The sequence below is a fragment of the Diadema antillarum genome, unplaced genomic scaffold (assembly GCF_040938485.1).
Source record: "Diadema antillarum isolate AM-2024a unplaced genomic scaffold, OU_Dant_1.0 scf00000082, whole genome shotgun sequence".
In the NCBI taxonomy this organism is placed as follows: domain Eukaryota; kingdom Metazoa; phylum Echinodermata; class Echinoidea; order Diadematoida; family Diadematidae; genus Diadema; species Diadema antillarum.
Genome location: NW_027270971.1, coordinates 1,950,262 through 1,978,146, shown reverse-complemented (window position 1 = coordinate 1,978,146; position 27,885 = coordinate 1,950,262). Strand labels below are relative to the sequence as shown.

Sequence of the window (27,885 nt, the reverse complement as noted above, 5' to 3'; positions counted from 1 at the left end):
CCGCGTTTTGCGGGCATTTTGCGAGAATATATGTGTGTTAAAAAAACAAAAACAGAAAGCGGATTTCGTTTTCTTTGGTTAAAAGAGTCACAATGTAAGTTTGACATTATTTTGCACAATGTTTGTGTCACTGCATTTTGTCTTTATATAGTGTAAGATTGACATTATTTTGTACAATGCTGTGTATGATGCAGTTTGTCTTTGCATAATGTTTTGTTTTTGTTTCTATGAAAGTGAATTTTGTGATATGAAATGGAACGAAATTCGAATAAAGAATTTAAAAAAGGAATTCTTCCCTTTTTTTCCCAAGAGGCCTAAACTGCCTTTGACATATCATATATCGTGTGCTTCTCTCTTCAGGACAATGGCATACCACAGCAGCTTGAGTTCCATTCCTGTCGACCGGCGATTGACGCTCACCTGGAGTGACATCACCGTGACCTTTGAACCCAAACGAGGTCCCATTGACAAATTACGAGGGCGCCCTTCACCTCCGCCAACGCGTATTCTGAAAGAAGGTAGGGCGTATGATAATGTAGACTAACACTTCTCTCAAATAGGGTGATGTTTGTTACTCTGAAGGTTCATTAATCCGAAAAAGAAATAATGTTGGGGGGAAGAGGGTGCGTACTAACGAACCTTAGGAATTACGAACCTTAGTTCATTCTATAGGATTAGCGAAACTTCGAAATAACGAACCCTACTTTTTTATCTTCGGATTAATTAACCTTTATAATCATTCTGATTACTGAACCTTCGGAATAAAAAAGAAATCTCTGAAGTAACGAACCTTCAGAATGACGAACCTTACTTCATGTTCTGATTACTAATCCTTCGGAATAAAAAATTTCTGGAGTAACAAATCATCGGAATAACGAACCGTAACCACCTCAAATGTTTGTGTCTGTAAAGATTAAGAATATGTGAAAGATGTTATAACTTGAATGTAAGGTCGAACAGGTTTTAGGACTGCTAGATTGGGTATAAATTGTACTCTAGGTTATTGTTTAACGCAATCCTGACTGTAGCTAATGCTCTGATTTTTACTTGGTGCTTACATCCTTGGGACACGAAAATTGATAACGTTTTCTTCTTTCTTGATGCAAATGCAAGCAGACTGGATAACAGACAGTGTTGGAGTGTTGGTAATGGTAGGCTCCTCTCGCATATCTATGCGTAGAAGCTATAATTGTCATCATCATTGTGCTTAGAAGAAGCAATGACTTCGTGTTGTCTGAGTGTGTGGGTGTGTTTGGTGGGGGGGGGGGGGGGGGGTCTGTTCTTAGTGACTGTATATGCGGGTATGATACCAGCAGAACTAATTAACCGAGGTTACGAGATTTAGCATAATTATTTGGTTCTTCTTGTATATAGCACCACGTGCCTGGTTGGTACTGTTCGCTGACTGTCAGTAGCTTGGGACTAAACAAGAGATTGTTCGGTGTTCATCGACCGTTTCCCTGTATGTGTATAGTGTTATCGAGGACTATTTCAGCGGGTTTGCACCCCGAAAGCATTATTTTGTTACTCCCCTGTACAGGTCCTCCATTTTCTGTTCTATCCAAGGGATAGGATTGTTTTGCCCCTTACAAAAGATGGTAAAATATACAACATTTGAAATCATCACATTCAAACTGACTTTCTTATTAAGGCATCTAGTTTATTTTATTCACTTGAGCTTTAAACACTAAATCGAATTTACAAAATTTGCATAAATATCTAATATCAAGTATGATTGTGGCGTAATCATTAGAAGCACAAAATGATAATTGTAGGCCTATTGAAAATGATCCCTTGACAAATGCTATATGATATTGTAAATACACAGTAACTTCTGATACACCAAAAATGATTGTATAATCAGCCTGAGATCAACATAGATTAATTGCAATGCATTACACAAGAAACATGGAATTCGTAATGGAAGACAAAGAAGAAAGATAGAGGAAACTATATAAACATCGGGCTAATCATCAATATGATTATGTTAAGTCAATATGATTATGTTAAAGGGGATGGCTAGTAAGTGATCACTGGGAAGGCTGGGGGATGATTGTTCCAGTTGTTGTGCTATTCATTTAAGAGTACATTATATATCTATTGTTGTGTGAAAATTATTTGCTTCAGAATCAATTTTCACACAACAATAGATATATAATGTGCTCTTAAATGAATCTCACAAGAACTGGAACAATCATCCCCCAGCATTCCCACTGATTCCCACTGATCAGTTACTAGCCATCCCCTTTAAAGTTGGTTGTCTAGTTAATTACATCGAAAACGCTCAGCTACACACACTGGAATGGAATCCTGCGTCCATTATTTTGATTGCAAGAGAGACAGGTTATCTACTGAGTCTAACATTTTAGGTCATTATGCAATAGATTTATTCAGTGCACTACTGGTCATAACGAACACGGTTATAACGAAGTTCCGCTTACAACGAAGTAAAAGTTCAGGCCGTAATATTATCCGCTCTATTTTTTTATTTGTTTATTCATTTATGACGAAATTTCGATAAAACGAAGTAAAAGTGCCGGTCCCGATGACTTCGTTATAACGGGAGCCCACTGTATCTTTCGAGATTTACAGCGAGAAAAGGGTGAGTGTGCGAGATAGCGCTGTCTCCTGAAGTCACGTGGTTGTGCGTGTACCGCTTGTCTCATAGCTCTAGTCACAGTATAAGGGCCTATGGTTCTTCTTTGTAACAACTAGAGGGTTCATACCTGTAAATAAAATGGGATGTCCCTGACCGCTTCACAAAATCGTACCAAAGATACCAAAATAAATGAAGAAAAAATCAATTAAAAATCAGAAATGCAGTATGACAACAAAAGTGAATAGCTGCAGATATTGAGTACAAAAGTATGATTATGAATTCCTCTACAAACTACATTTGGGTTGGAAGATGAGAGTTTTTTTTCTAATGGAATTTGAAGGGACTATATTTAATCGGGTGCATGTACAGCAAATAGGTGATCTTTTGAGTGAAAAGAACTCGTAGTCTGGCTTTGCGTACACACAGAGAAATTACGGTTCTAATTTGCACCCTAGAGGGTGCATATCGTTGTAACACCAGCGGCTCCATTTAGGGTTCTATTTTTTGGGGTGCTTATTTAGCACCCTATATTTAACACCATAATTATTATATGGTGCATATTTGCACCCCTCTATTGGGTTCCCTTTCTGCACCCAATAGGGTTCATATCGTTGTAACACCAGCGGCTCCATTTAGGGTTCTATTTTTGGGGGTGCTTATTTAGCACCCTATATTTAACACCATATAATGGTGCATATTTGCACCCCTCCATTGGGTTCCCTTTCTGCGCCCCATAGGGTGAACAAAAATTCAGGTGCAAATTTGCACCCTTTCTGGTTCATATCGTTGTAACACCAGCGGCTCCATTTAGGGTTCTATTTTTGGGGGTTCTTATTCAGCACCCTATATTCAACACCCTATAAGGTGCAAATATGGACCTCTATACAGGGTTCCCCTTCTGCACCTCATACCTGAGTAGTTATAGCAGTCTAAATGGTGACGCCCTATGGGAAATCGCGTGTTGTAGGTGAATCGGGGTGTTCATTTTCCATAGGCCCTGTGTTAAAGTTGGACTTTGAATTTCTCCATAGGACGCTGTAGTTAAGAAATTGGCCGAAATTTTGGTGACGGTCCTATGTTATAACGTGTGATGTGATGTTGATATTTTGTCTAAGTCCGACATATGTTGGAAACTTAGAAATTTTTTGGGTGATGTGTTGAGTGAATGGGTGAAAATGTCTTGGTGACGGTTGTATATGTTATAACGTGTGATGTGGTTTGGATTCGGTATAAGGGGCTTTTTCATATTTCTTTGTCTTCTTCTTCATTTTTTTCTTCATTTTTTTTTCTTAATGGTGGACATGCGTGGAATATACATCAAACATCGATGTACGTAAAGACGTTCGTTGGTATTTCTTTATTTTTTTCTGAATGGATGAGGAGAATGATATATATTTATATATATATACAAAAATGATTTTGAATGACGTTCTTTTATGCATTTCTTTATTTTCCTCTTTATTTTTTATCTTCTATATGTTACGTGTGGTATAATATGTTAGGTTAGAAAGCATTGTAAACACAATGAGAATATATCATCGATAATGAATCTATCGAATTATTTAGTTTTAATGATTCTATGCTTGTAATGACTAGATAGGACTATATACAGTACATATACAGCTTAGCTACAAGGCAGCGAAAAGTCGACTTTTTTTTAAATCGCTTTCCTCTGTATCGGTTATACAAGCAAGCTATGTCTATACAACAAATAGCAACCGAGTTATATGGATTTTCGTTATTTATCGTCTTTTTTATTGGTAACACAAGTGATATACGAGGAACATGGCAGAGACGTATGTACTTGGTTTAAGAATTAGTATTACAAATGTACTAAAAAATTATCCGAGATATACCAATAACATATATATGTAGGTCTATATTACAAAGGTACTTAAAATCAACCCAAGATATACCAATAACATAATAGGTCTATACACTTTACTTTAACCCGTTCCTTCCGCAATTTCCCGAGAACTGTCGATGCCCCCAATTCCTTTACGCATAAGAACGAGAATGGACAATATTGTTCATCCGCCAATGCGAATGCACTCACTCATAGTTGAGAAGTTGCTTGGTTGTTCTCTGTCGTTTTTATATACAACCCTACCTGTACATTGTATCCGAACACAGCTTCGATACACCCAGCAGCGAGAGCTGCTCTTGCGTTCGTGTCTGTACTCGCGCGTAACAATGTCATGATAGTCATGAACGTATGGTCGGCCGATTCTGCCCGGGCTCGTCCACTTACCATGCGTCGAGGCTGCGTGATATTCAGTTTTATATTTCGTATACTAGTAACACTTTCTGCCAAGACTGTATTGATAAAGCTGTATTGTAGACCTATGGCAGCGCTTACACATTGAATATATTTATTGAATATATTTCGTATCGGATCATATACAAACAATGTCATAAAGAAGGAATATGGGTGTGATGAATGCAAATAGCGTGAAATAGTAATATCATATTGTGTTAAACATTTTCTGTGAATATTTGCAAATAGCGTGAAATAGTAAGATCATGGGCAAAATATGAACGTGAAAACAAAAGCTGTCAATCGTAATTACAAAGAGGTAACGCGGCAAAACTAAACCTACATGCCGATGACGTATGCAAACTCGCCGATTTCTCACGATTAATCGATTCTATGACGCCGCAACCCATAGGGCAGTGTATCCAAATATTGCAGACTGATTGTGTACGAAACGATATTATGTTTTGTATTCCTTAGGAATTATTCTATTTGACCGTGTGATTTTTTTCTCACTATTTTATGTTTATTTTTATCTTCGTGCAGGAGGAGGCATGATCGATGAATCCATTAAAGTATCTCTATTTTGGAAGAAAGTACGAATTTTATAGATTAGGGTTGAAATGGTTGAAAGTCTGGGTGTGAATGAAATCGGGATGTATCACGATTGCCTAACTGCAGAGGGGTCTGCCGCTGTTAACAAGCACCAATGATTTGAAACATTACATAAGGCAACTTTAACGAAATCTAAAGAAAATGCACTGGATATATTTTGAGATCAAACGTTGAAATCAGAACATTGTTGAACCACCTATGCTAGACGTACCTTACCAGTGGAATCAGTTGAATCAGGCTATCCATTGCACTTCGAATGTTAACTTTTTTGAAAAGTTGCACTCATGACTCATTTGTTCGTAACCGCTTTCGAGCATACAAAATGCAGATTATAGTTGTTGTTTTTTGTCATCATTATTGTTTCATTTATTTTTATGTACATGCGTGTGTAATTACTTTTGTATTCCATAATTTACTTTTCCTACTGCGCCTTGAGTACATAATTATTTTGTCATGTGGAATTGGCGCATCAACGAGTGCCCGGTATACTGATTATTATCAGAATATAAGAGAATATTTTCCATGTAAAACAAAATAACAGTATGTTGATGTGAAAACTGCAATGATATGGTATAACATATAGAAAGAACGTACATCTTCTCGTGCGCTTGTATTGAGGAAGAGTGTGAGGTCAAGCAGCTTCGTATATGTACATTGTATTACATAACTTCTTTGCTTCCGACCGACGGCAGATTCGATGTCATTGTGCTGGTGGGCTATACACTAAAACTGAATTGAAATTGATGTGAAAACTGCAATGATATGGTATAACATATAGAAACAACGTACATCTCGTGCGCTTGTATTGAGGAAGAGAGTGAGGTCAAGCAGCTTCGTGCGTATTACATAACTTCTTTGCTTTCGACCGACGGCAGATTCGCTGTCATTGTGCTGGTGGGCTATAACACCGTGACAAGTCGATGTCGTGATTTTATGCATATCGTTTACTGATTGTTTTTACGAGTTTGGTCTCCTGATTTGGTGAATTGTAATGGAAGGATACCTGTGATACGTCTCTGTTAGTTCTGTCAAGAAAAATACCATCATTTCATTTCATTTATTTCCACATTAAAAAGACGATCATTGCATTTCAAGTCATAGTATAAATAAATTCATTGTGGGGGACCAATTAAGGTATTTCAGGCTGGTTGGGAATAGGCCCCAAAGTAAATACAAGACTTTTTCAACTTACAATAATATATAGGTACAAAATACATAGGACACAAACGGTACACAATCAAAGCAGGCTAAAGGAGGAAAAAAGAAGACAGTGAAATACTGGCAGAATATACAAAACTATGTTGCTATTAAGTACGAAAGTGCGTCTAAAATTCTTTATGAAATGCGGCAATGATTTGCAGTTTTTCAGTTCCTTTGGTAAATCATTCAACAAAATGGAACCTTGATAAAAAGAAATCGTTGACTTGGGTAGTTCAGTTCGGTAGAGGGGAGGATGAATTTTTTTGGTTCTTGTATTATTAGAATGAATGTTGCTGTTGAGATGTTAACATTGTTGTATAAGGGCGTTGGTAATGCACCGAATAAATACTGTTGCATAAAAATTCCCGTTTGAAAGCAGATTATATCTTGAATCGGTAATGTATTCATATTTTTTTTTTTGATAATGCAGATGTTTGCGACAAGTAATGTGAGTGGGTTATAATACGGAAAGCTTTTTCTTGCGACAAATGCACGCGTTTTACATTCTTTTTAGTTGAATGGCCCCAGACGGGAGTGCAATAACTCAAAATAGATGAAATGGAAATGGTCGTCTGAGTATTTCAACTATTGTGGATTATGATATGAAACGAGAATTCCATCGTGTGAGATCCCTTCTTTTTAAATTTACTGAAGTGAAGGAATCAAACAAAAACACTGCTAATCCCGCAAGCTGTACATTCGGTATATACATAAGAACCTGACTGCATGGGATTTAAATGTATAAAACTCACGTTGTTACTCTTCGGACTGTTTGATGAGCAAAAATAGTAAAACTGAATTGAATAGAACCAAAAAAAAAGCATTTCGCCTACAAACTTGCACGGTACATACAGGGGTTGTATAATAATAACCACCACTATACGAATAATTGATGACATTGTTCACGAATCACCTATACACTCACGCATAATATTCACCACACATGATACGAATTGACAACGATCAATCCATTGGGACTCACCTATATACCAAAGAAACATACTCTATATACAAATCATATACGAATGAATTAACTTAACCGAAGCAAATTAATCAGACGCTCTGCTTGTCATTACCCCTCACAAATGCAAGGCACTATGCCCCAGGGAACGGCACCTGACAGTACGATAGATTTACCGAAATCAGTGGAAATGATTATGAGCACATTCGACCGTACATGGCACTGCATGGTGAATGAAGTTAAACGATGTGGGCGAGGTTTCTCCCCCTTTCAAGTTGAAGAGAAGTTGTGGCTTACAGAAATCATTTTGGAGATAGCGATGTTGCATAAGAGCTTATCATAGTGCAGTCAGAAAAATAACACATTTTCAAAGATTGTAATTCCTTTGTTCACAATATTAGCTATGTTTATGAACGAGAAATAGACCACGTTTCAGTTTTTTTTTTCAAACTGCTTCATTTCCTCTTGTCCTTTCATTTAAGACATTTACACACTTGAATGACTGTATGTTTAAACGTTCACAACACATAGGTATATCAAGACACTCAAATCAACTATCAAATTGAATCTCCAAGTACCAAAGACATTCTGACGAGTTACAAAATATTTTAATCGTTAAGAAATGCGACTGAGCAGGACAAACAACCGTACAAGTGTAAATCAATGCAGTATGAAATATTCGTCAAACATAAAAAGGTCCTTACAAATTAAGATATTGTTATTTCTCCTGTAATTATTTCATCCTTGAATCATTTTGGCGTTTAATCATAATTATAAGAGAGATAACTTTGTCAGTGTTTGTACGCCCTACACATTTTTTTTTTCTACAATTTACTCGCATGATCAATTTTGTCATTGAAAAACTAGGCGAATTGCCAGTCCTACAGGACAAGGACAAGGATACACGAATACTAATTTCTACTAAGTTGCATGCATAAACAGTTCAAACTTTAAAAAACAATTCCACTTTGATTTACAGGAGATACGGTATCATGACATGCTTAATTTGACGGTTGGAACTTACGCTTTTTGCTATAATCATTCAGTGGCTAATGCTTTTAACCATCGTGAACGTTACGGTTATCTAACGAAACAAAAAATGGATTTCCCTACTCGTTTGATTCAAACGGAGATCTCGTGTATGATAAGGTCATAACCCATGCGCGTAGAAGATGCCGCTCCATTCATTCACGGTAAAGAGCAGGATGTATAATACGCTTTAGTAGTCGTTCCGTCGCGTCATCCATGCAGCAGAACCCAAGGGAAGACCAGCTAGTACAGCCGAAAATGGACTATCCATTATATAATCTTGCCAGATTGAAAATGAAACGAACGAACGAACAAACAAACAAACATAATATAAGACTACATTGTATTGAGTTTTGCCAAACTTTAACAAAATATATCGACATATCGTTCTTTCAAAACATATTATTATATATCATGTATTTTATATAGTATATTATATTTCTGTCATATTATATGTGACCGTGCATCACAAAACGAACAAAAAGTCGCACACTGATTTTGCGTGAGGACTGAAAATAAGTGAAATTGGGCAACCTAGCCGATCTTGACTTTTTCATATTTTCTCAAAGAGCAAGTCTTCTTTTACAATATGCTAAAATTTGGGATCATGAAACGGGCGGGAAAGTGTGTTTTTTTAGCAGTTTATCTCGACCATTGTTGGTAGAATAGTGTGATTAGGTGTGTCTTTCGAGTCCCCTTTTCATTTCTGAAAACCTGGTACACACTCTTCACTTTCAACTCGAATAACTTTTGAAAAGATAACGCTACTGCTTTGAAAGTTGGCATTACTTATGCCCCATGGACAGAATGTGTTAATGAGGCATGCTTAATTTCAGTTTAATCTGATAATCCCTTCATTGTTGTTACTCCAGTGGTTTACTTCCTGTTTTTTTGTCCCATTCATCGCACAGCCAGCATGGCTTGGTAAAGATTTAGCGCTTGAATGGACACTGCACTTCAGAGCCTCTTTTCTCAGTTCACACTTTTCCGGAGTATGTGCGTTCTTTCCACTCTTTAGATAAGTTAGGAGAGTCCATTTGATTTTATTTATACATCATTTTCAAGCTTAAAGTCTGCTCTCTCAGAATATGGTCTTAACTAAAAATTCATGTCTGGCAACTTTTTGTTCATTTGTGGTGTAGGGTCACATATATAACAGAAAATTACAAGTTTATAACAGATTGTGGTAGGTGTCAATTTCGTTACAACTGATTGTTGTCATATTTGACAACAATATACTGTTTTAAACAATCACAGATTCGATATTAACACGAAAACTTTCACCTAAGTATTTATTAAAGTGCAATTCATCCTATATATTTGCAATACGTCACATTATTTTGTAAAGAAAAAAAGGCGTTGTACCAAAAAGCGTTACAGTAGCTCTTGAACTGAAATGGGGATAGGCAGAGTTAAACTATACAGTGGCATAGAATACACGAGGGTAACGTAACAAGCATGCAGTATTTCTCTTTGTTTACATTAAAATAAGGTTGCGAAAATCGAAAAAAAAAATCACAGCGGAATCTTGTCAAAGATATGGAAGTACGTAATTATGATTAAACTAACGATATTCACAGAAAATGTTCAATACGATATACTCTTCTGCCCCTTATAAAATCCGCTTATAAGAAATCTACATTAGTCTTTCTCATCGCAATATGCAGATTAAAGTTCACCGAGAGTAATGTAATCTAAAAAAAAAAGTAGTGGAAGAAACTCGATTGATTTATTGGTTTGACAATAACCATCATATACACGGTATAGTTTTAAAATCATGCGTTATGATTCTCTTGTTGGACACGAATTTTGTGCGATCTAACGGGTCTGACAGAGACACTGTTTTTCCAAATTTCTTACCTGCGTGTTTTTGTTTTTCAGTCTAACAGGGCACTCTCTCTTCCAATGTCCCACCTTTCCACATCGAAAGCATCGTGCTTGCCTCCTCTTTTCAAGAAGCTCCATCAATGTCTTTTCCAGCTCAATAACCCAGGCAGGGAGCGGCAACTTTGGTCTTTCTTGTTGATGAATTTTGTTTTTCACTTCAGTGTGAGCATCCTGTTTTAAAGCATTCGATGATAATGCATTGTGAAGAAATCAAGCGCAAAATAATTCCACACTACCTTCAGTTATTCTTCTTTTTTTTTAGAACACTTCAAATCTACCCCCTCTCACACAATTCACTCTCCGTTTTTTTTTTTAGTCTTTATATTCTAGTTTTATAGTCAATGCTCTCGTTCCTCGTATGTCTGCTTTTTTTAATCCATTTTGTAAAATCAATCTTGTTACGACTATACATTAAAAATTAAATCTTCAAAAGTAAAGTCACACATCGGTATCTTTTTTTCTCCTGAAAAGTCAAAATAAAGCCATCGCATAAGTACAGTCATTTTCAGATACGTGTTTTACCTACTAGGCCTACATCATCACCTGTCACAATCATCTTTACTCTCCTCAACATAGTTAAACTTTCAATATCGAGTTGAACATTACTCACACCATCAAAAATATGGCAAGCGACACTCGATCATTACAATATAATGAATTATACACAACACAAATAGTACGATACCAGAGTGGGTCTTGCATCTTACATGAAAAGCATTTGCTGACACTTGACGCGCACAGTTTTCTCAAGTAGCTGGCTATACCATAGGTACAGCTGTGTATGAAAAAGTTGAAGATGGAGCATGTTTGGTATTTACCGGTGAGAAATTAAGAATGTCGAATATAGGAGCCTCTGAAGTAATTGCATGTGGTTCTCAAGAATTCTCCTCTTCATTGTTGTTTCTGTCTTTTTTCTTTCTTTCTTTCTTTTTATCGTGTGAAAAAAAAAGACAACACTTTGTTTCAGTTCTAACAACGCAAATGTTTTTGACGTAAAAGCCAGAGGCATTTTTTATGATCTGAACGGTGAAAATGAGATTTGGCACTGTATACATACTTTTGAACAAAGACCCCGTCGTAGCGTTTGAATTACGTGCTATAAATCCACGTTCGATTCATGTCCAAATAACCACTTGCAGTAATCATTGACAGCGTCATCTCCTGAAAACACTTTTTCATTTCATCACCGCGTGATATTTGATCCTCCCTCTCAAAATTACAGTCGAACGTTTGCAACATATGATATTTTTGGGCTATGCAATAATTTGGTACGTGTTCGCCAGTTCTTTGAGTACACTCGAAGTAAAGAAATAATAAACTTGATCGGACCATCTACGTTTCACAGTTTACTGGTTTTTTTTTGTGTGTATCGTTATACACTGCGATTATATTAGACTTTTTCATGTAGCATACATTTTATGATCGTGCCAGTCGCTACAAAAAAGCAAGTCAAAACCCCCAAAAACATACAAGCAAAGAAATCTCCCCGCATATGTATTTTTTTTTTTTTTTTTGGTGCGTTTCTGTTAATTCTGTTCAATCATTTCGTCAGTCCGGTGGATATTCTTGACTCTTGCATAAACGGCATGTAAATTCACATTTCAGCGATATATATTCATATAGGTATATACATTTCTGTTTTTTCCGTAACCGACCATACAAGATGCATAAAAGCAAACTTTGACCATCAAATCATTTTTTTTAAATCGAAGCAGTGTTCATCAAGTATTACGCGCTCACAATCTTCTTGCCAGCGCAGACTACATTAAAATATTGTTAAAGGTGAAAGTCAGTACGATTTCCATAATGTCATATAAAATGTAAACCTTGGATCCTTCTTTCCTCAATGCAATCCCTCAATGATGGGAAAAACGAATAAAAGCGACAACGCCCTAGTGATATGTAAAAACAGAATACCACGTTTAGTCATAAGTGACTTACCGACGGAACAATATAATAATCATCATCGTAATATGAATTCAATAATCAATATCGTATCTATCATAAAAGAAAATATATTGTAACACAGCTGGAGGATGTAATTATGCTGTTCAAGCTTTGCACGATCATAGAAAATAAGCCAACACGATGTTCAAAGAAGAAAAAAATAAGTCTATACACCCAAAATCCATCCTTGGTTCAGCACACCCGGCAATCTACACAATAATTATACATCTACATTTCTAGCAAAATACAATCGGGCATTACTGTTATCTACACTTTATGGTGACTTTATGCAACATCGCTATCTCCAAAATGATTTCTGTAAGCCACAACTTCTCTTCAACTTGAAAGGGGGAGAAACCTCGCCCACATCGTTTAACTTCATTCACCATGCAGTGCCATGTACGGTCGAATGTGCTCATAATCATTTCCACTGATTTCGGTAAATCTATCGTACTGTCAGGTGCCGTTCCCTGGGGCATAGTGCCTTGCATTTGTGAGGAGTAATGACAAGCAGAGCGTCTGATTAATTTGCTTCGGTTAAGTTAATTCATTCGTATATGATTTGTATATAGAGTATGTTTCTTTGGTATATAGGTGAGTCCCAATGGATTGATCGTTGTCAATTCGTATCATGTGTGGTGAATATTATGCGTGAGTGTATAGGTGATTCGTGAACAATGTCATCAATTATTCGTATAGTGGTGGTTATTATATACAACCCCTGTATGTACCGTGCAAGTTTGTAGGCGAAATGCTTTTTTTTTGGTTCTATTCAATTCAGTTTTACTATTTTTGCTCATCAAACAGTCCGAAGAGTAACAACGTGAGTTTTATCCATTTAAATCCCATGCAGTCAGGTTCTTATGTATATACCGAATGTACAGCTTGCGGGATTAGCAGTGTTTTTGTTTGATTCCTTCACTTCAGTAAATTTAAAAAGAAGGGATCTCACACGATGGAATTCTCGTTTCATATCATAATCCACAATAGTTGAAATACTCAGACGACCATTTCCATTTCATCTATTTTGAGTTATTGCACTCCCGTCTGGGGCCATTCAACTAAAAAGAATGTAAAACGCATGCATTTGTCGCAAGAAAAAAGCTTTCCGTATTATAACCCACTCACATTACTTGTCGCAAACATCTGCATTATCAAAAAAAAATATGAATACATTACCAATTCAAGATATAATCTGCTTTCAAACGGGAATCTTTATGCAACAGTATTTATTCGGTGCATTACCAACGCCCTTATACAACAATGTTAACATCTCAACAGCAGCATTCATTCTAATAATACAAGAACCAAAAAAATTCATCCTTCCCTCTACCGAACTGAACTACCCAAGTCAACAAAAAAGTCTTGTATTTACTTTGGGGCCTATTCCCAACCAGCCTGAAATACCTTAATTGGTCCCGCACAATGAATTTATTTATACTATGACTTGAAATGCAATGATCGTCTTTTTAATGTGGAAATAAATGAAATGAAATGATGGTGTTTTTCTTGACAGAACTAACAGAGACGTATCACAGGTATCTTTCCATTACAATTCACCAAATCAGGAGACCAAACTCATAAAAACAATCAGTAAACGATATGCATAAAATCACGACATCGACTTGTCACGGTGTTATAGCCCACCAGCACAATGACAGCGAATCTGCCGTCGGTCGAAAGCAAAGAAGTTATGTAATACGCACGAAGCTGCTTGACCTCACACTCTTCCTCAATACAAGCGCACGAGATGTACGTTGTTTCTATATGTTATACCATATCATTGCAGTTTTCACATCAATTTCAATTCAGTTTTAGTGTATAGCCCACCAGCACAATGATATCGAATCTGCCGTCGGTCGGAAGCAAAGAAGTTATGTAATACAATGTACATATACGAAGCTGCTTGACCTCACACTCTTCCTTTGTACAAGCGCACGAGAAGATGTACGTTCTTTCTATATGTTATACCATATCATTGCAGTTTTCACATCAACATACTGTTATTTTGTTTTACATAGAAAATATGCTCTTATATTCTAATAATAATCAGTATACCGGGCACTCGTTGATGCGCCAATTCCACATGACAAAATAATTATGTACTCAAGGCGCAGTAGGAAAAGTAAATTATGGAATACAAAAATAATTACACACGCATGTACATAAAAATAAATGAAACAATAATGATGACAAAAAACAACAACTATAATCTGCATTTTGTATGCTCGAAAGCGGTTACGAACAAATGAGTCATGAGTGCAACTTTTCAAAAAAGTTAACATTCGAAGTGCAATGGATAGCCTGATTCAACTGATTCCACTGGTAAGGTACGTCTAGCATAGGTGGTTCAACAATGTTCTGATTTCAACGTTTGATCTCAAAATATATCCAGTGCATTTTCTTTAGATTTCGTTAAAATTGCCTTATGTAATGTTTCAAATCATTGGTGCTTGTTAACAGCGGCAGACCCCTCTGCAGTTAGGCAATCGTGATACATCCCGATTTCATTCACACCCAGACTTTCAACCATTTCAACCCTAATCTATAAAATTCGTACTTTCTTCCAAAATAGAGATACTTTAATGGATTCATCGATCATGCCTCCTCCTGCACGAAGATAAAAATAAACATAAAATAGTGAGAAAAAAATCACACGGTCAAATATAATAATTCCTAAGGATTACAAAACATAATATCGTTTTGTACACAATCAGTCTGCAATATTTGGATACACTGCCCTATGGGTTGCGGCGTCATAGAATCGATTAATCGTGAGAAATCGGCGAGTTTGCATACGTCATCGGCATGTAGGTTTAGTTTTGCCGCGTTACCTCTTTGTAATTACGATTGACAGCTTTTGTTTTCACGTTCATATTTTGCCCATGATCTTACTATTTCACGCTATTTGCAAATATTCACAGAAAATGTTTAATACAATATGATATTACTATTTCACGCTATTTGCATTCATCACACCCATATTCCTTCTTTATGACATTGTTTGTATATGATCCGATACGAAATATCAATAAATATATTCAATGTGTAAGCGCTGCCATAGGTCTACAATACAGCTTTATCAATACAGTCGTGGCAGAAAGCGTTACTAGTAAACGAAATATAAAATTGAATATCACGCAGCCTCGACGCATGGTAAGTGGACGAGCCCGGGCAGAATCGGCCGACCATACGTTCATGACTATCATGGTTACGCGCGAGTACAGACACGAACGCAAGAGCAGCTCTCGCTGCTGGGTGTATCGAAGCTGTGTTCGGATACAATGTACAGGTATATAAAAACGACAGAGAACAACCAAGCAACTTCTCAACTATGAGTGAGTGCATTCGCATTGGCGGATGAACAATATTGTCCATTCTCGTTCTTATGCGTAAAGGAATTGGGGGCATCGACAGTTCTCGGGAAATTGCGGAAGGAACGGGTTAAAGTAAAGTATATAGACCTATTATGTTATTGGTATATCTTGGGTTGATTTTAAGTACCTTTGTAATATAGACCTACATATATATGTTATTGGTATATCTCGGATAATTTGTTAGTACAATGTAATACTAATTCTTAAACGAAGTACATACGTCTCTGCCATGTTCCTCGTATATCACTTGTGTTACCAATAAAAAAGACGATAAATAACGAAAATCCATATAACTCGGTTGCTATTTGTTGTATAGACATAGCTCGCTTGTATAACCGATACAGAGGAAAGCGATTAAAAAAAAGTCGACTTTTCGCTGCCTTGTAGCTAAGCTGTATATGTACTGTATATAGTCCTATCTAGTCATTACAAGCATAGAATCATTAAAACTAAATAATTCGATAGATTTATTATCGATAATATATTCTCATTGCGTTTACAATGCTTTCTAACCTAACATATTATACCACACGTAACATATAGAAGATAAAAAATAAAGAGGAAAATAAAGAAATGCATAAAAGAACGTCATTCAAAATCATTTTTTGTATATATATATAAATATATATCATTCTCCTCATCCATTCAGAAAAAAATAAAGAAATACCAACGAACGTCTTTACGTACATCGATGTTTGATGTATATTCCACGCATGTCCACCATTAAGAAAAAAAAATGAAGAAAAAAATGAAGAAGACAAAGAAATATGAAAAAGCCCCTTATATCTAACGATCACGCGCACACTAGCGCAACACATTCTCCGAAGAAGAAAATAAAGAGTAAAACAAAGAAATATAAAAGAACCCCTTGTATCCACGACCACGTCGCTCTACACACACAAAGAAAAAACATGCCCACATCAATCACACATCAACCACACATTACTCCACGCACACACGCACACAACGCACACAACGCAACGCCAGACCAATACTAACGCATTCATGTACAATCTTCACACGGTCCTCACCAACCGAATCCAAACCCACACACACGTTATAACATATACAAACCGTCACCAAGACATTTTTCACCCATTCACTCAACACATCACCCAAAAAAATTCTAAGTTCCAACATATGTCGGGACTTAGACAAAAATGTCAACATCACATCACACGTTTATAAACATAGGACCGTTACGCCACGCACACACGCACACAAACGCAACACCAAAACCGGTACTAACACATTCATGTACAATCTTCACACGCAAAACCACATGACACGTTTATAACATATACAACCGTCCACCAAGACATTTTTCACCCATTCACTCAACACATCACCCAGAAAAAAATTCTAAGTTCCCAACATATCTCGGACTTAGACAAAAATATCAAACATCACATCACACGTTATAAACATAGGACCGTCACCAAAAAATTTTCGGCCAATTTCTTAACTACAGCGTCTATGGAGAAATTTCTAAGTCCAACTTTAACACAGGGGCCTATGGAAAAATGAACACCCCGATTCACCTACAACACGCGATTTCCCATAGGGCGTCACCATTTAGACTGCTATAAACTACTGGGGTATCAACAATGCTATCTAAATATGGCCCTTTAATAACCCTTTTCTGTGTCAGTGAGTCGAATGTGCACAATTATATTACTATCACACACAAACCTATGGGCAGGTATTATAATGTGGCAAGCGGAGGGTTAAAGGGCACTGTTTCACAATAAAACGGTTACCCTGACGAATAAGCTCTTTTTTTTGCTGTTTTTAGTTTTTTTTTTTTTTTTTTTAATCAAGGAATGGACAATCAGAAAATTGATAGAAAATGAAGAGTAAGGAATATGTAAAAAACGTCACTGGCAAAACAGGGATTGAATGATTGACACCGTCTCGAGGCAGTATAGCTTATAAAACTCGGATGATGTAGGGATAATAGAACTTTGGGAATATTGGATTTACCAAAATCAAAAGATTAAAACAAAGAAAGAGAGAGGGGGGGGGGGGGAGAAAGAAAAAAAACATATATTCAGAGATATATAAAGAGAGGGAGGGGGGAGAGAGGTAGAGAGAGAAAATGTAGGTCATGGCCCATTGACTGGTCAGTACTTGTCAAGTACTTTGTAGGCCTACTTATCCTGGTAAAGTTTTCAAAGCACACTTCATGTCAAGTGGTGGATATTTTGCAAAGCCAATTTATTATGAGATGTTCAAGGTTAAACGACTTTCTCTTATAGTTGGTCAAACCTATCATGTTCTCTCTTCCCCCTTTTTTTTTCATTTAAACACAAAGGAGTTTTTGTAGTGATTGTATCATTTTTGACTGACGCCCTTACGAAGTAGCCAGTGGTTTTACAGGAGGGAGATCAATTTCTCTAGTGCTGCCAGGACCAATAAGTTTATATAGATCGTGTGACAAGGAGTTGACCATTAATCGTTCTGTAACAAGTTTTTAAAGTAGGAAAATGGATATACATATACGAGTTTTTACCTTCGGCCGAGCGACCCAGTTAAGATAAAAATAACAAACTGCAGAGGATCACACCTGTCACTGTTGAAGATCATTCTCTTCAAGCCTACACTACCATATGTCTCAAAAAATTACAATGGTACCCTCCGCAACGACAACTTTAAAAATAATGAATCAATCCAACTACAGTTTCAGGGTATTTCGCACATCTTACAGAAAATCCCATTCGATTTGCTTCAGTGGTTAAAGAGAAATGAGGAATCTTGTAGAGCATGTCAGGAATCTCTTCCCTCCAAGTTCCGTCCATTGTGTTCACACATTATGCAGTTCCAAGAGCAAACTTGGAAGAATCAGACTCATGACATGCTTTACAAAAAATCCTAATTTCTCTGTAACCCTAACCAAATTGAATGGGATTTTCTGCAAAATACAGCTAAGATGTTATATTTTAAGACCCCGAAGTAGCATTTAGACAGTTTGATCATATTCATAGTTATCAATGCGAAAATCTGATTGTATTTTTTTTTGTGGACATACTGTACATATTCGTAATCTTCATTTTCCAACATTCTCATTTTTTTTCTAATTTTACACCTGAGTTCTTCTTCAATTTATTATTATTTTTTTGTTTGTGTTACTAATATACAATAATTAGAAATGATTAAAAGAAATGATTAAAACATTAAAACAAGAGTTTTAATGCCTATCAATAAATACAAAAAATAAAGTTTGTATGCCAATGGTTGAAATCAATAAAACACATTAAAAAGTTCTAATTTTTATGCTTGTAATCAATAGAGTGTTTTCGTTTATCCCTCCTTTATAGGTTTTGTGCATGGCAACTCCGATATTTCTTTTGATACTAAATTTAGCAGCAGTTAACATTTTATGAATGTTCTCGAGTTCACGAAGCACCAGAGTGCAATGTATTTTGTATACCACACGTATTGGGAAATCACCAACACTGAATTGCTGTAATGTCTAGGCTCTTACCCGTGTGCTATAATTAGTTGCCTATGTAATTCTTTGCTATTATTTGATATTGAACAAGAGTTTTAATGTCTATCAATAAATCACTGTAAAGAAAAAGCCTTTCTTTGTATCTATTTTCGTTCGATTAGCGTCCAATCTGCGTGGATGCATGAGGCTCTTTCTTTTTCTTTCCTCCCCTGTTATATTTTACCCGTCCATCATTTCTTTGTCATTCTTACATTGTATCTGACTTTGATTCTGATTTCAGTTCGATGGGGCTAGTTGGCGGAGTGAAGATTTTGTTCAGAGAATTGTGGGAAAGTCATCAATGTTACCCTTTTTAAAAGAATTATTACAACTATACCAAATAGATACTCCTCCATCTAATTGAGAAGATTTTAATTTGTTTTCAGTCTTGTAGAGTTAATTGAGATAGAACGTCTACACAAAGTTGTGCTATAGTCAATCTTTATCCTTTTATCTATGTCTCTCTTTCTGTCATCATTTCTCATTCTATCTTGTCATATCCTACTTTCCCTCCCCTTGTTATGTAATACCTTGTCTTCTTTCATCTCATCTTCCATCTTTCCTCCCCTTCTATCCTCTTTACGATCCTCTTTACGGTGTTATCCTCCCTTTTAGTTATCTTTGCATATTTCGATCGGTTTTCATCCTGTGATGCGGACTCGTTTTAGATGTGTCCCGTTGAAGACACTATAAAACAACATTTTGGGGGCTAATTTCGCCCCAGCGAGCAGCGCCGCGCCACGCCCGCGCCCCGACTGTGACTATTTAGCATAAGCCAGCAAAACCCGGATAGGATCGGCGGTTTCTGCAGGCTGCTCATTGTGCGGTATATTCGTAACGGCGGAACCCTTCGGCTGAATTCGGCTAGTATATTGGATCCCCCGGATCCTGGAACCAATGTACTATGACATCGGCACCAACAAGTTATATCGATCGCGTGACAAGGAGCTTACCATTTGTATTATTCTGTAACAAGTTGTAAGTGGGGAATGGATATACGAGTATTTCAACGATCCAGTTAAGGTAGAATAACAATCTGCTGAGGATCACGCCTGTCACTGTTGAGGATCATTCTCGTCATGCCTACACTACCCGCTGAAATCTATAACTTTCGTACAAAATCGGAAAGTAGGCCTAGGTCGAACAATTAAAGACATCTGGCAAGACAGCGAAACTTCCATATGCACAACGCAACAGTAATATATCTGCCTTCAATTATTCCAATCATAAAAATCCATTAATATCTTATGATGACGTCTTCTGAAACTCTAATGATGTTGAAGCTATAATTGAATCTATGTAACTATTTTCTTTCTCTAAACTATAGAGTAAATAACATGGACTTAAAACAAACTAAAGAAGATAGTGAAAGACACTTGAGCCTTACATAAATGAGACCGACTTTCAGAGCTGGAAAATTTCTTGGATAAAACTGTTTGTTTGTTTGTTTTTTCAGTGTAGAAACACTAGTAATTGCAATCTTGGGCAGCTGGACGAAGCATACCTTTCAGATATTTCTTTCTTTTTTACTGGTTATGTATCTAAAGTAAGTCATTAAAAAGACTGCAAGCTGCCTGTACTATTTGCATTTTCACTAGTGATAGTGGATAATCTGAAAGGTGCATTTACTCTAGAATTGTGCAGGAACATAAGTGTGTGAGTGTGTGCGTTTGTGTGTGTGTGTATGTGTGTGTGTGTGTGTGTATGTGTGTTATGGTTATTTTGTTTCCTACCCCACGGGGGGGGGGGCTAGGTTGATAGGTTTAAAAAAATGAGGAACTTTGTTCGATTACTCGAGCATTTTTTCCTTTTCAGTTCACTGCAGGTTTGGGGAAATGCTGTATTCTCAAGGGAGTGTAAGGCAGTTTATTTAATGAAGCGGATATTGATTAATAGTGGGGCGGCTTAGTTCGAATTTTCAAAGGAATTGTGCATTTTGTGATACAAGCACCGAATTTATTAATCAATTATTATAATATGATCAAGTTGATCAAGACAGTTTTTTTTTTTCTCTTATACGAGTTATGCTGAATTTGATGTAATTTTTGTATATTGAGTGTGCTCTACAAAAAAAAGTATGTTAAAAAAAGGAAGGTGATTCAGCAGCACAAGTTTTGTGTGTGTGTGTGTGTGTGTGTGTGCGTGTATGTGTGTGTGTGTGTGTGTGTGTGTGTGTGTGTGTCATGAGGCAGATATGGATTGGCTTGATTAGATTGATGAAGACAGCTTTCTCTGAGAGTCATGTAAAATTTCCTGTCATTTCTCTTATATAAACATGGTATGATTTGAATTATAAAATGGGTTCAAGAATGTAGCCAATTGGAAGCGCTGAAATGAGTCACGTGTGCGTGCATTATTTTCTTCAGGTAAGAACTAAGAAGAGTCTCTCTTCCACCTCCCTGGCCTGACGTACGTCACAATGTTTTACACTAGCAGTGCGCACTCAATCAGTTGTTACAAGTGCGTCACGCGCTACTATACGCGCTGTCAATCCTGTAAACAACTTCTAGTTCGGGCCGCGGGCTGCCACAACAGCCGGCGGCCTTTCTTGTGCATAACAGTACGTGGCGTACGTATACTCTTATGCGTACGTACAGTACTTATCAGTGTGCGGGATTTCCGAGTGCGACGTGCGTAAATGTTTGGGTATGGGACGAACATCTTCGGACATCTTGACTTTTGAGCGAGTGCTACATGTAGCTGACTGGTATTGACCCACAAAGGTACGTGAATAATGCTGTTAGTTTTCGACCCATTTTATAAAACTAATGATGCACAGGATTATTTCGTGGCGTTAGTGAAGGTGCGGCTCACTCTCGAGTATTGACAACGGTTGCAAACATGCACTCGGCTGCGCCTCGTGCATGTCGCACCATTGTCAATACTCTCGAGCGCGCCGCACCTTCACTAACACACTCTATCCTGTGCATCATTAGTATACAAACAACCCCAATTATTATCTCGTAATGTATGTTGGAAAAAATGATTTAGCAGCACAAATCAAAATAAAAACGGATGATATTCGTTGTTCCGGAGTTTCGTTAAATCCGAAAATGAAATAAGATTTGTTATTCCAAAGGTTCGATATTCCTAAAACACAAATTCCCTAGATATACCTAGATATTCGTTAATCATAAAATGAAGTAGGGTTCGTTACACCAAACATGTGTGGCGTTATTCCGAAGGTTTGCTATTCGAAAACAAATGAATTCGTCGTTATTCCGAGGGGTCGTTAAAGGGATGGTACAGTATTGTTGGAGATGAGAATTGGGCTTTTAACTTTTTGCGAGATACCAAGAAAACGCTTATGATATAGTATAGGGCATACCATCTTAAGAGGAATTTAAAGTTTAATTTACGAAAATTGGGTTTGGCATGACTGAAACATCCAAAAACAAAGTAAAACAAAGCGATCGTAATGAAGTGTGGGTCCCACACTTTATTAGAATCGCTCTTTTTGGGATATCTCAGCCATTTCAAAACCAACTTTCATCAAATAAACGTTGAATTCCTCATAAAATTACATGCTCTTTCATATTTCATGAGGTTTCTCATTATCTCACCAAGAAATGTTATAAACCTGAAATTACGTCTCAGCCAAAACTGTACGATCCCTTTAATCTGTAAACATAATAAAGTTCGTTATTCCGAAAATGAAAAGTAGGTGTGTACAAGCGAACCTTCGGAGTAGCCGACACCTTTTCCCCATTCTCGGATTGAGGAACTTTCGGAATGACGGACCTTATTTCATTTTCCGATTAACGAACATTCGGAATATCGAACTGTAAAGAAAAACAACAAATTTAAAAAAAAAGAAAGAGAGAAACAAACAAACAAACAAACAAACAAAAGAAACGAACCAAACAAGGAAAAAAAGAGAAGACAAATCAAGCAAACACCCTTGGTTATATCTCACAGTTGCAACGGTGCCTTTCCAGAGGAGAAGACTGGAAACTACGTCTTTTAAGACATCCCTCCCCCTCAAGAAAAGATGCTAAGATGTTTAGAACATACAAATTTTTGTCATCGATGACCTCTTATCCTTCGAAATGTATTTTCTCAACTAACCCTTTGCAACAGCGAATATTGTCCCCCACTTTGCAGTCACTTCATTCCGAAAGATATATTACAATTGCATTGATGATATGAAGTATTACAAACTTGATATCGACAGCTCTTTGCTCATCTTTTTAAAACGTTGTATTTGTAATTGTATTTGTAGTATATGAATAAACAATAAGGCTCAATTTTTTGGATAGACTGTTTAATGTGAATGATTATAGTATCGCATTGTTTTGTTTCGTTTATATATTCACATCAAGAACACGCAATTCAGCCTCTGGGCTGCTGTGTATTTCCTTTTGATGAAATAAACCAAGATTTACATGTATCTATCTATCTATCTATCTATCTATCTATCTATCTATCTATCTATCTACTATAGTATGTATGTATGTATGTATGTATGTATGTATGTATGTATGTATGTATGTATGTATCTATCTATCTGTCTAACATTATCGGGCTTTTGTTTGTTTGGTGGTGGTTGTTATCTTCTTGTTTTTAGGTTTGTTAAATCAGAAGTTACAAAATGAAAGGATTCTCTTTTTGTTCTGTTTTCAGTGTCTGGAGTATCAGGTCCGGGGCAGCTAATGGCATTAATGGGTGCAAGGTAAATTGGAAGATATTTAAGATAACAATATAAAGGTGATGTGTACTTATTATTTTCTATGGAATTTACAATTGCCCTCTACTTACTACAAAGTTCACGCAATTATTAATGTGATGGTAATAAACCAAAATATTCACTAGCGAAGTCAAATTCATTGGGTATTTGTAAGGACTAATTAACAGTAGGGCCTACACATAATGTAAATAACTATTTCATTCATTTGTACAAAAAACTCCATTCATTTCCACAAGAATACATTATGCTCTGTCTGGCAATTAAAGGGATGGTAAAGTATTTGTGGGGATGAGGATTGAGCTTCTAACTTTTTGCAAGAAACTGAGACACCACTTATGAAATGTGACAGAGCATTATACCATACTAAGAGGAATTCAAAGTTTATTTGATAAAAATCTGTTTTGAAATGGCTGAGAAGTAAAACAAAGAGATCCTAATAAAAGGCGGGTCCACCTTTTATAAATATTGCTTGTTTTGGATATGACAGCCATTTAAAAATCAATTTTCATCAAATAAACATTGAATTCCTCTTGAAATTACATGCTCTTTCATATTTCACAAAAGGTGTCTCATTTTCTCACCAAATAAAAAGTTAAAGACCTGAAGCCAGGCGTCAACCAAAACTATACCATTCCTTTAAGTTTCATGTAAGCTTCGGGAAAGTTTTGTGGAAAAGTCTCTTTTGTAATCTGATAAGATGGACTTCGAATATGTCAGAAAACTGACCGACGTTGTACAATAGGTACCAGTACAACAGATTTGTGTGTGTGTGTGGGGGGGGGGGGGGGGGGTGGCCGTTAAATGTTAAATGAGTGCATGTTCTAATTTACGGTAGTGATTACCATTTCTCCCGTAATCGACTAGCGGGGCAGGAAAGACCACCTTGTTGAATGTGTTGACCAACCGAGGAACCTCCGGGCTGGAAGTGAAAGGGACGGTGTTGTTAAACGGACACCCTGTTACCGAACTGGGCTCGACAGCCGAGGAGTTGATTGGCTACGTTCAACAGAATGATATACTGCCACCAACGTTGACAGTCAGTGAATATCTGATGTTTTCTGTGAGTATGACAAGTGGAGAGTCTTGTCTTTTAAGGTATTGATAGTTCTGTCGAGGTGATTGCGACAGAAAGAACTTTATGCCTAATCCTGTTAGTCTGGAACGAGCAATAAAACTGGTTTCTTTCCTGTTAAGTTGTTGCTGTTATGATTTGCCAACAGAAGTAAAGATCGAAGTTGCTTCTAAATTTTGCAACAATTTTCGGCTATTGACATTCAACCATAAAAGCTAATAACACTTATTTCACAATCCTTTTTATACTCCCGGTATGATAACGGGATGAATAGAAATCACTCCGATGTCGGCTGGACGGCGGTTAGGCGGTCAGTCTGTCAGTCGGGTGGTCGGGCGGTCGGGCGGTCGGGCGGTCGATCTGTCGGTCTGTCAGTTGCGAGTCAGTTGCGAGTCTTGTGGATCAAAATACTCCGTCATTTTTTTTTTTTTTTTTTGTGCAATTGACCTGAACTTTGGCATGTGTGACCGCCATCATAAGTAGATGTGCGAGACATCTTTACGTCAGTATTGAGTAATGCGTTGCTAAGGTAACGGCCAATTTTCATGAAAATGATACTAAAATGTCGTGGATCGAACTACTACTCTGAGTTTTAAAGCAGTTCAGTTGAAATTCCGTACATGATTGTGATCAATGTTAAGTGTAGTAGACACCTTGTCTTTTGAGTGTCAAGGAATGTGTTGCCATGGCGGCAGCAGTTTTTTATACAAATTATACAAGTTTTTGTTAATCGAATTACTCTCAGTTGTTGAAACTGGAGTTGGAATATAAGACATAGGATCGCCGTAATATTTTAGTGGGGAAGACGCTTTTTTATAAGTGTCAAGATATGTGATGCCATGGCAACAGCAATTCTTAAATCATACAAAAATATGTGGATTGAAGTAACTCTCTCCGTATTTGAGCATTTGACGTAAGATTTTACACATCTGACCGCTATAGAAGCTAGATGTGTAAAAGAAAAAAGAAAATCGTCAGTGTCAACTAATGTGTTGCCATGATGGTAACTCTTTTTAAATGAAATTCCTACAAAAATATACGATGGATTAACTCCACCCTTTAAGCCCCAATAACTCTATCAGTTTTTGAGCATTTGTAATCTCGCAAATGTGATCACTGCATACATATGCAATCTTTATCTTTTATCAATGTCGAACCATGTGTTGCCATGGTACCTTTTTTTGAATGATAATCACACAAAAATGTTGTGGATTGAGGTAACTCCCACAATTTTTGAGTATTTGTCTTAAAATTTGGTGCACGTGACCACTATAGAATGTAAACCTGTAAAACATTTTTCGTCAATGCCGAATCATGCATTGCCATGGTAACAACATTCGTTCAGTAAAACGGTACAAAAAATATTGTTGAACGCGTAAATATCCTCAGTTTTTGAGCATTTGACTTGAAATCTTTTACATATGACTGCTTAAGTAAATCTTTCGTCGATGTCAGACAATGCATTGCCATGGTAACAGCATTGTTGGAATGGAATCATATGAATATATTGTGGATCGAGCTAACTCCCTCAGTTTTTGGCTGGAGTAATAATCACAGTGATATTTCTATAGTTGCAAATACTATAAACACTAAAATAATATTCAACAATCACCTTTCATTCACTTAATGTTTCTTGTAATTTTCTTATTTCCAGCAAAAATCCATATTATTACGAATCCGCAAGCCTTTGTTTATATCATGGTAATTATGCATCGTGCGTTCTCTAACGTAAATTGAATAACGCGATCACTATATGATTATGATTAATTGTCTCGCACACTGTATCTTTATTTATTTCAAAGGCTACGATGACAATGTATAAACGTCTGTCACCTCAAGACATAATCAATAAGGTCGACGAACTTCTAACCCAGGTAAAATTAACATTGAAATTCAGACAAAAACAGTTTAAATAATTTTTGTAGCATATAGTACATTCCGACTGCCTAAATGAGCGGGACACAACCATCACAGTACTGAGCGTTCGCCAACAGACCTCAATCGATTGTGAATTTGTGAATGTGTTCTGCACGCGAATCTCACTCTTTTACTCCGTGAATTGAACCTCGGAATTTGATTTGAACTAACTTTCTGAATTCAGGCCAGTGATCTGTTTAATATGCTCTAGTGACAATTCTTTAAACTCTGATTATGTAAATATGTTACGTCATACCCTATTCTCCCTCTAACTAGCAAGTGATTGTGATAATGATTTCTGATATAAAAGAAGAAACTTTATGCCAACATATATATGTCAATCCCATCATAAAGCTGTTCAAAAGAAGTGCTCAATATGAACAATAGCATTTCCAAATACATGTATGTATTAAACTGCATGTCTGTAATAATTTGTGGAGATCTCACTTCTCATGTAAAGCCTTGTGAGTTTCAATATCAAAATAGGGATTTGTATTTTAAAAGATTTTCAAATATATGTTGTTATAGTATTCCTGTTTATGCTAATGCATTGTCTCCTGAGTAACGTAGTGTATTAACACCGGTGTTAGCGATTCAACATTTTCTTATTTTTATGGATGTTAGAGTTATTCATGACTAACTTTGGAATCGGAATATTGTTGTTGCAGTGCAGTGTCGAGTGCAAATATAGATAAATTCCGTTTATCTTCAGTTTTCCTTACTGGATTGCGCTGACTCCCTCATCGATGTAGGACCCGCACGAATCTCAGGGAGTGAGCGAAAACGCGTCTCCGTAGCATGTAAGGTATGTCATCGATACATATCGATTGTCTATCGCTGCAGGAGAATG

At 36.7% G+C, this 27,885-nt stretch overlaps 1 protein-coding gene across 1 annotated transcript in view; it reads left to right on the top strand.

The window, feature by feature from the left end:
- The first annotated feature begins 364 nt into the window (after positions 1–364).
- Positions 365–27,885, top strand: part of LOC139717793 (protein white-like) — a 45,807-nt gene continuing 18,286 nt past the window's right edge. The window contains exons 1-5 of the mRNA XM_071629293.1: positions 365–518; positions 23,983–24,031; positions 24,911–25,106; positions 26,921–26,992; positions 27,748–27,840. Of these exons, the coding sequence (XP_071485394.1) occupies positions 365–518; positions 23,983–24,031; positions 24,911–25,106; positions 26,921–26,992; positions 27,748–27,840 (564 nt within the window). The remainder of the gene's footprint in view (positions 519–23,982; positions 24,032–24,910; positions 25,107–26,920; positions 26,993–27,747; positions 27,841–27,885) is intronic.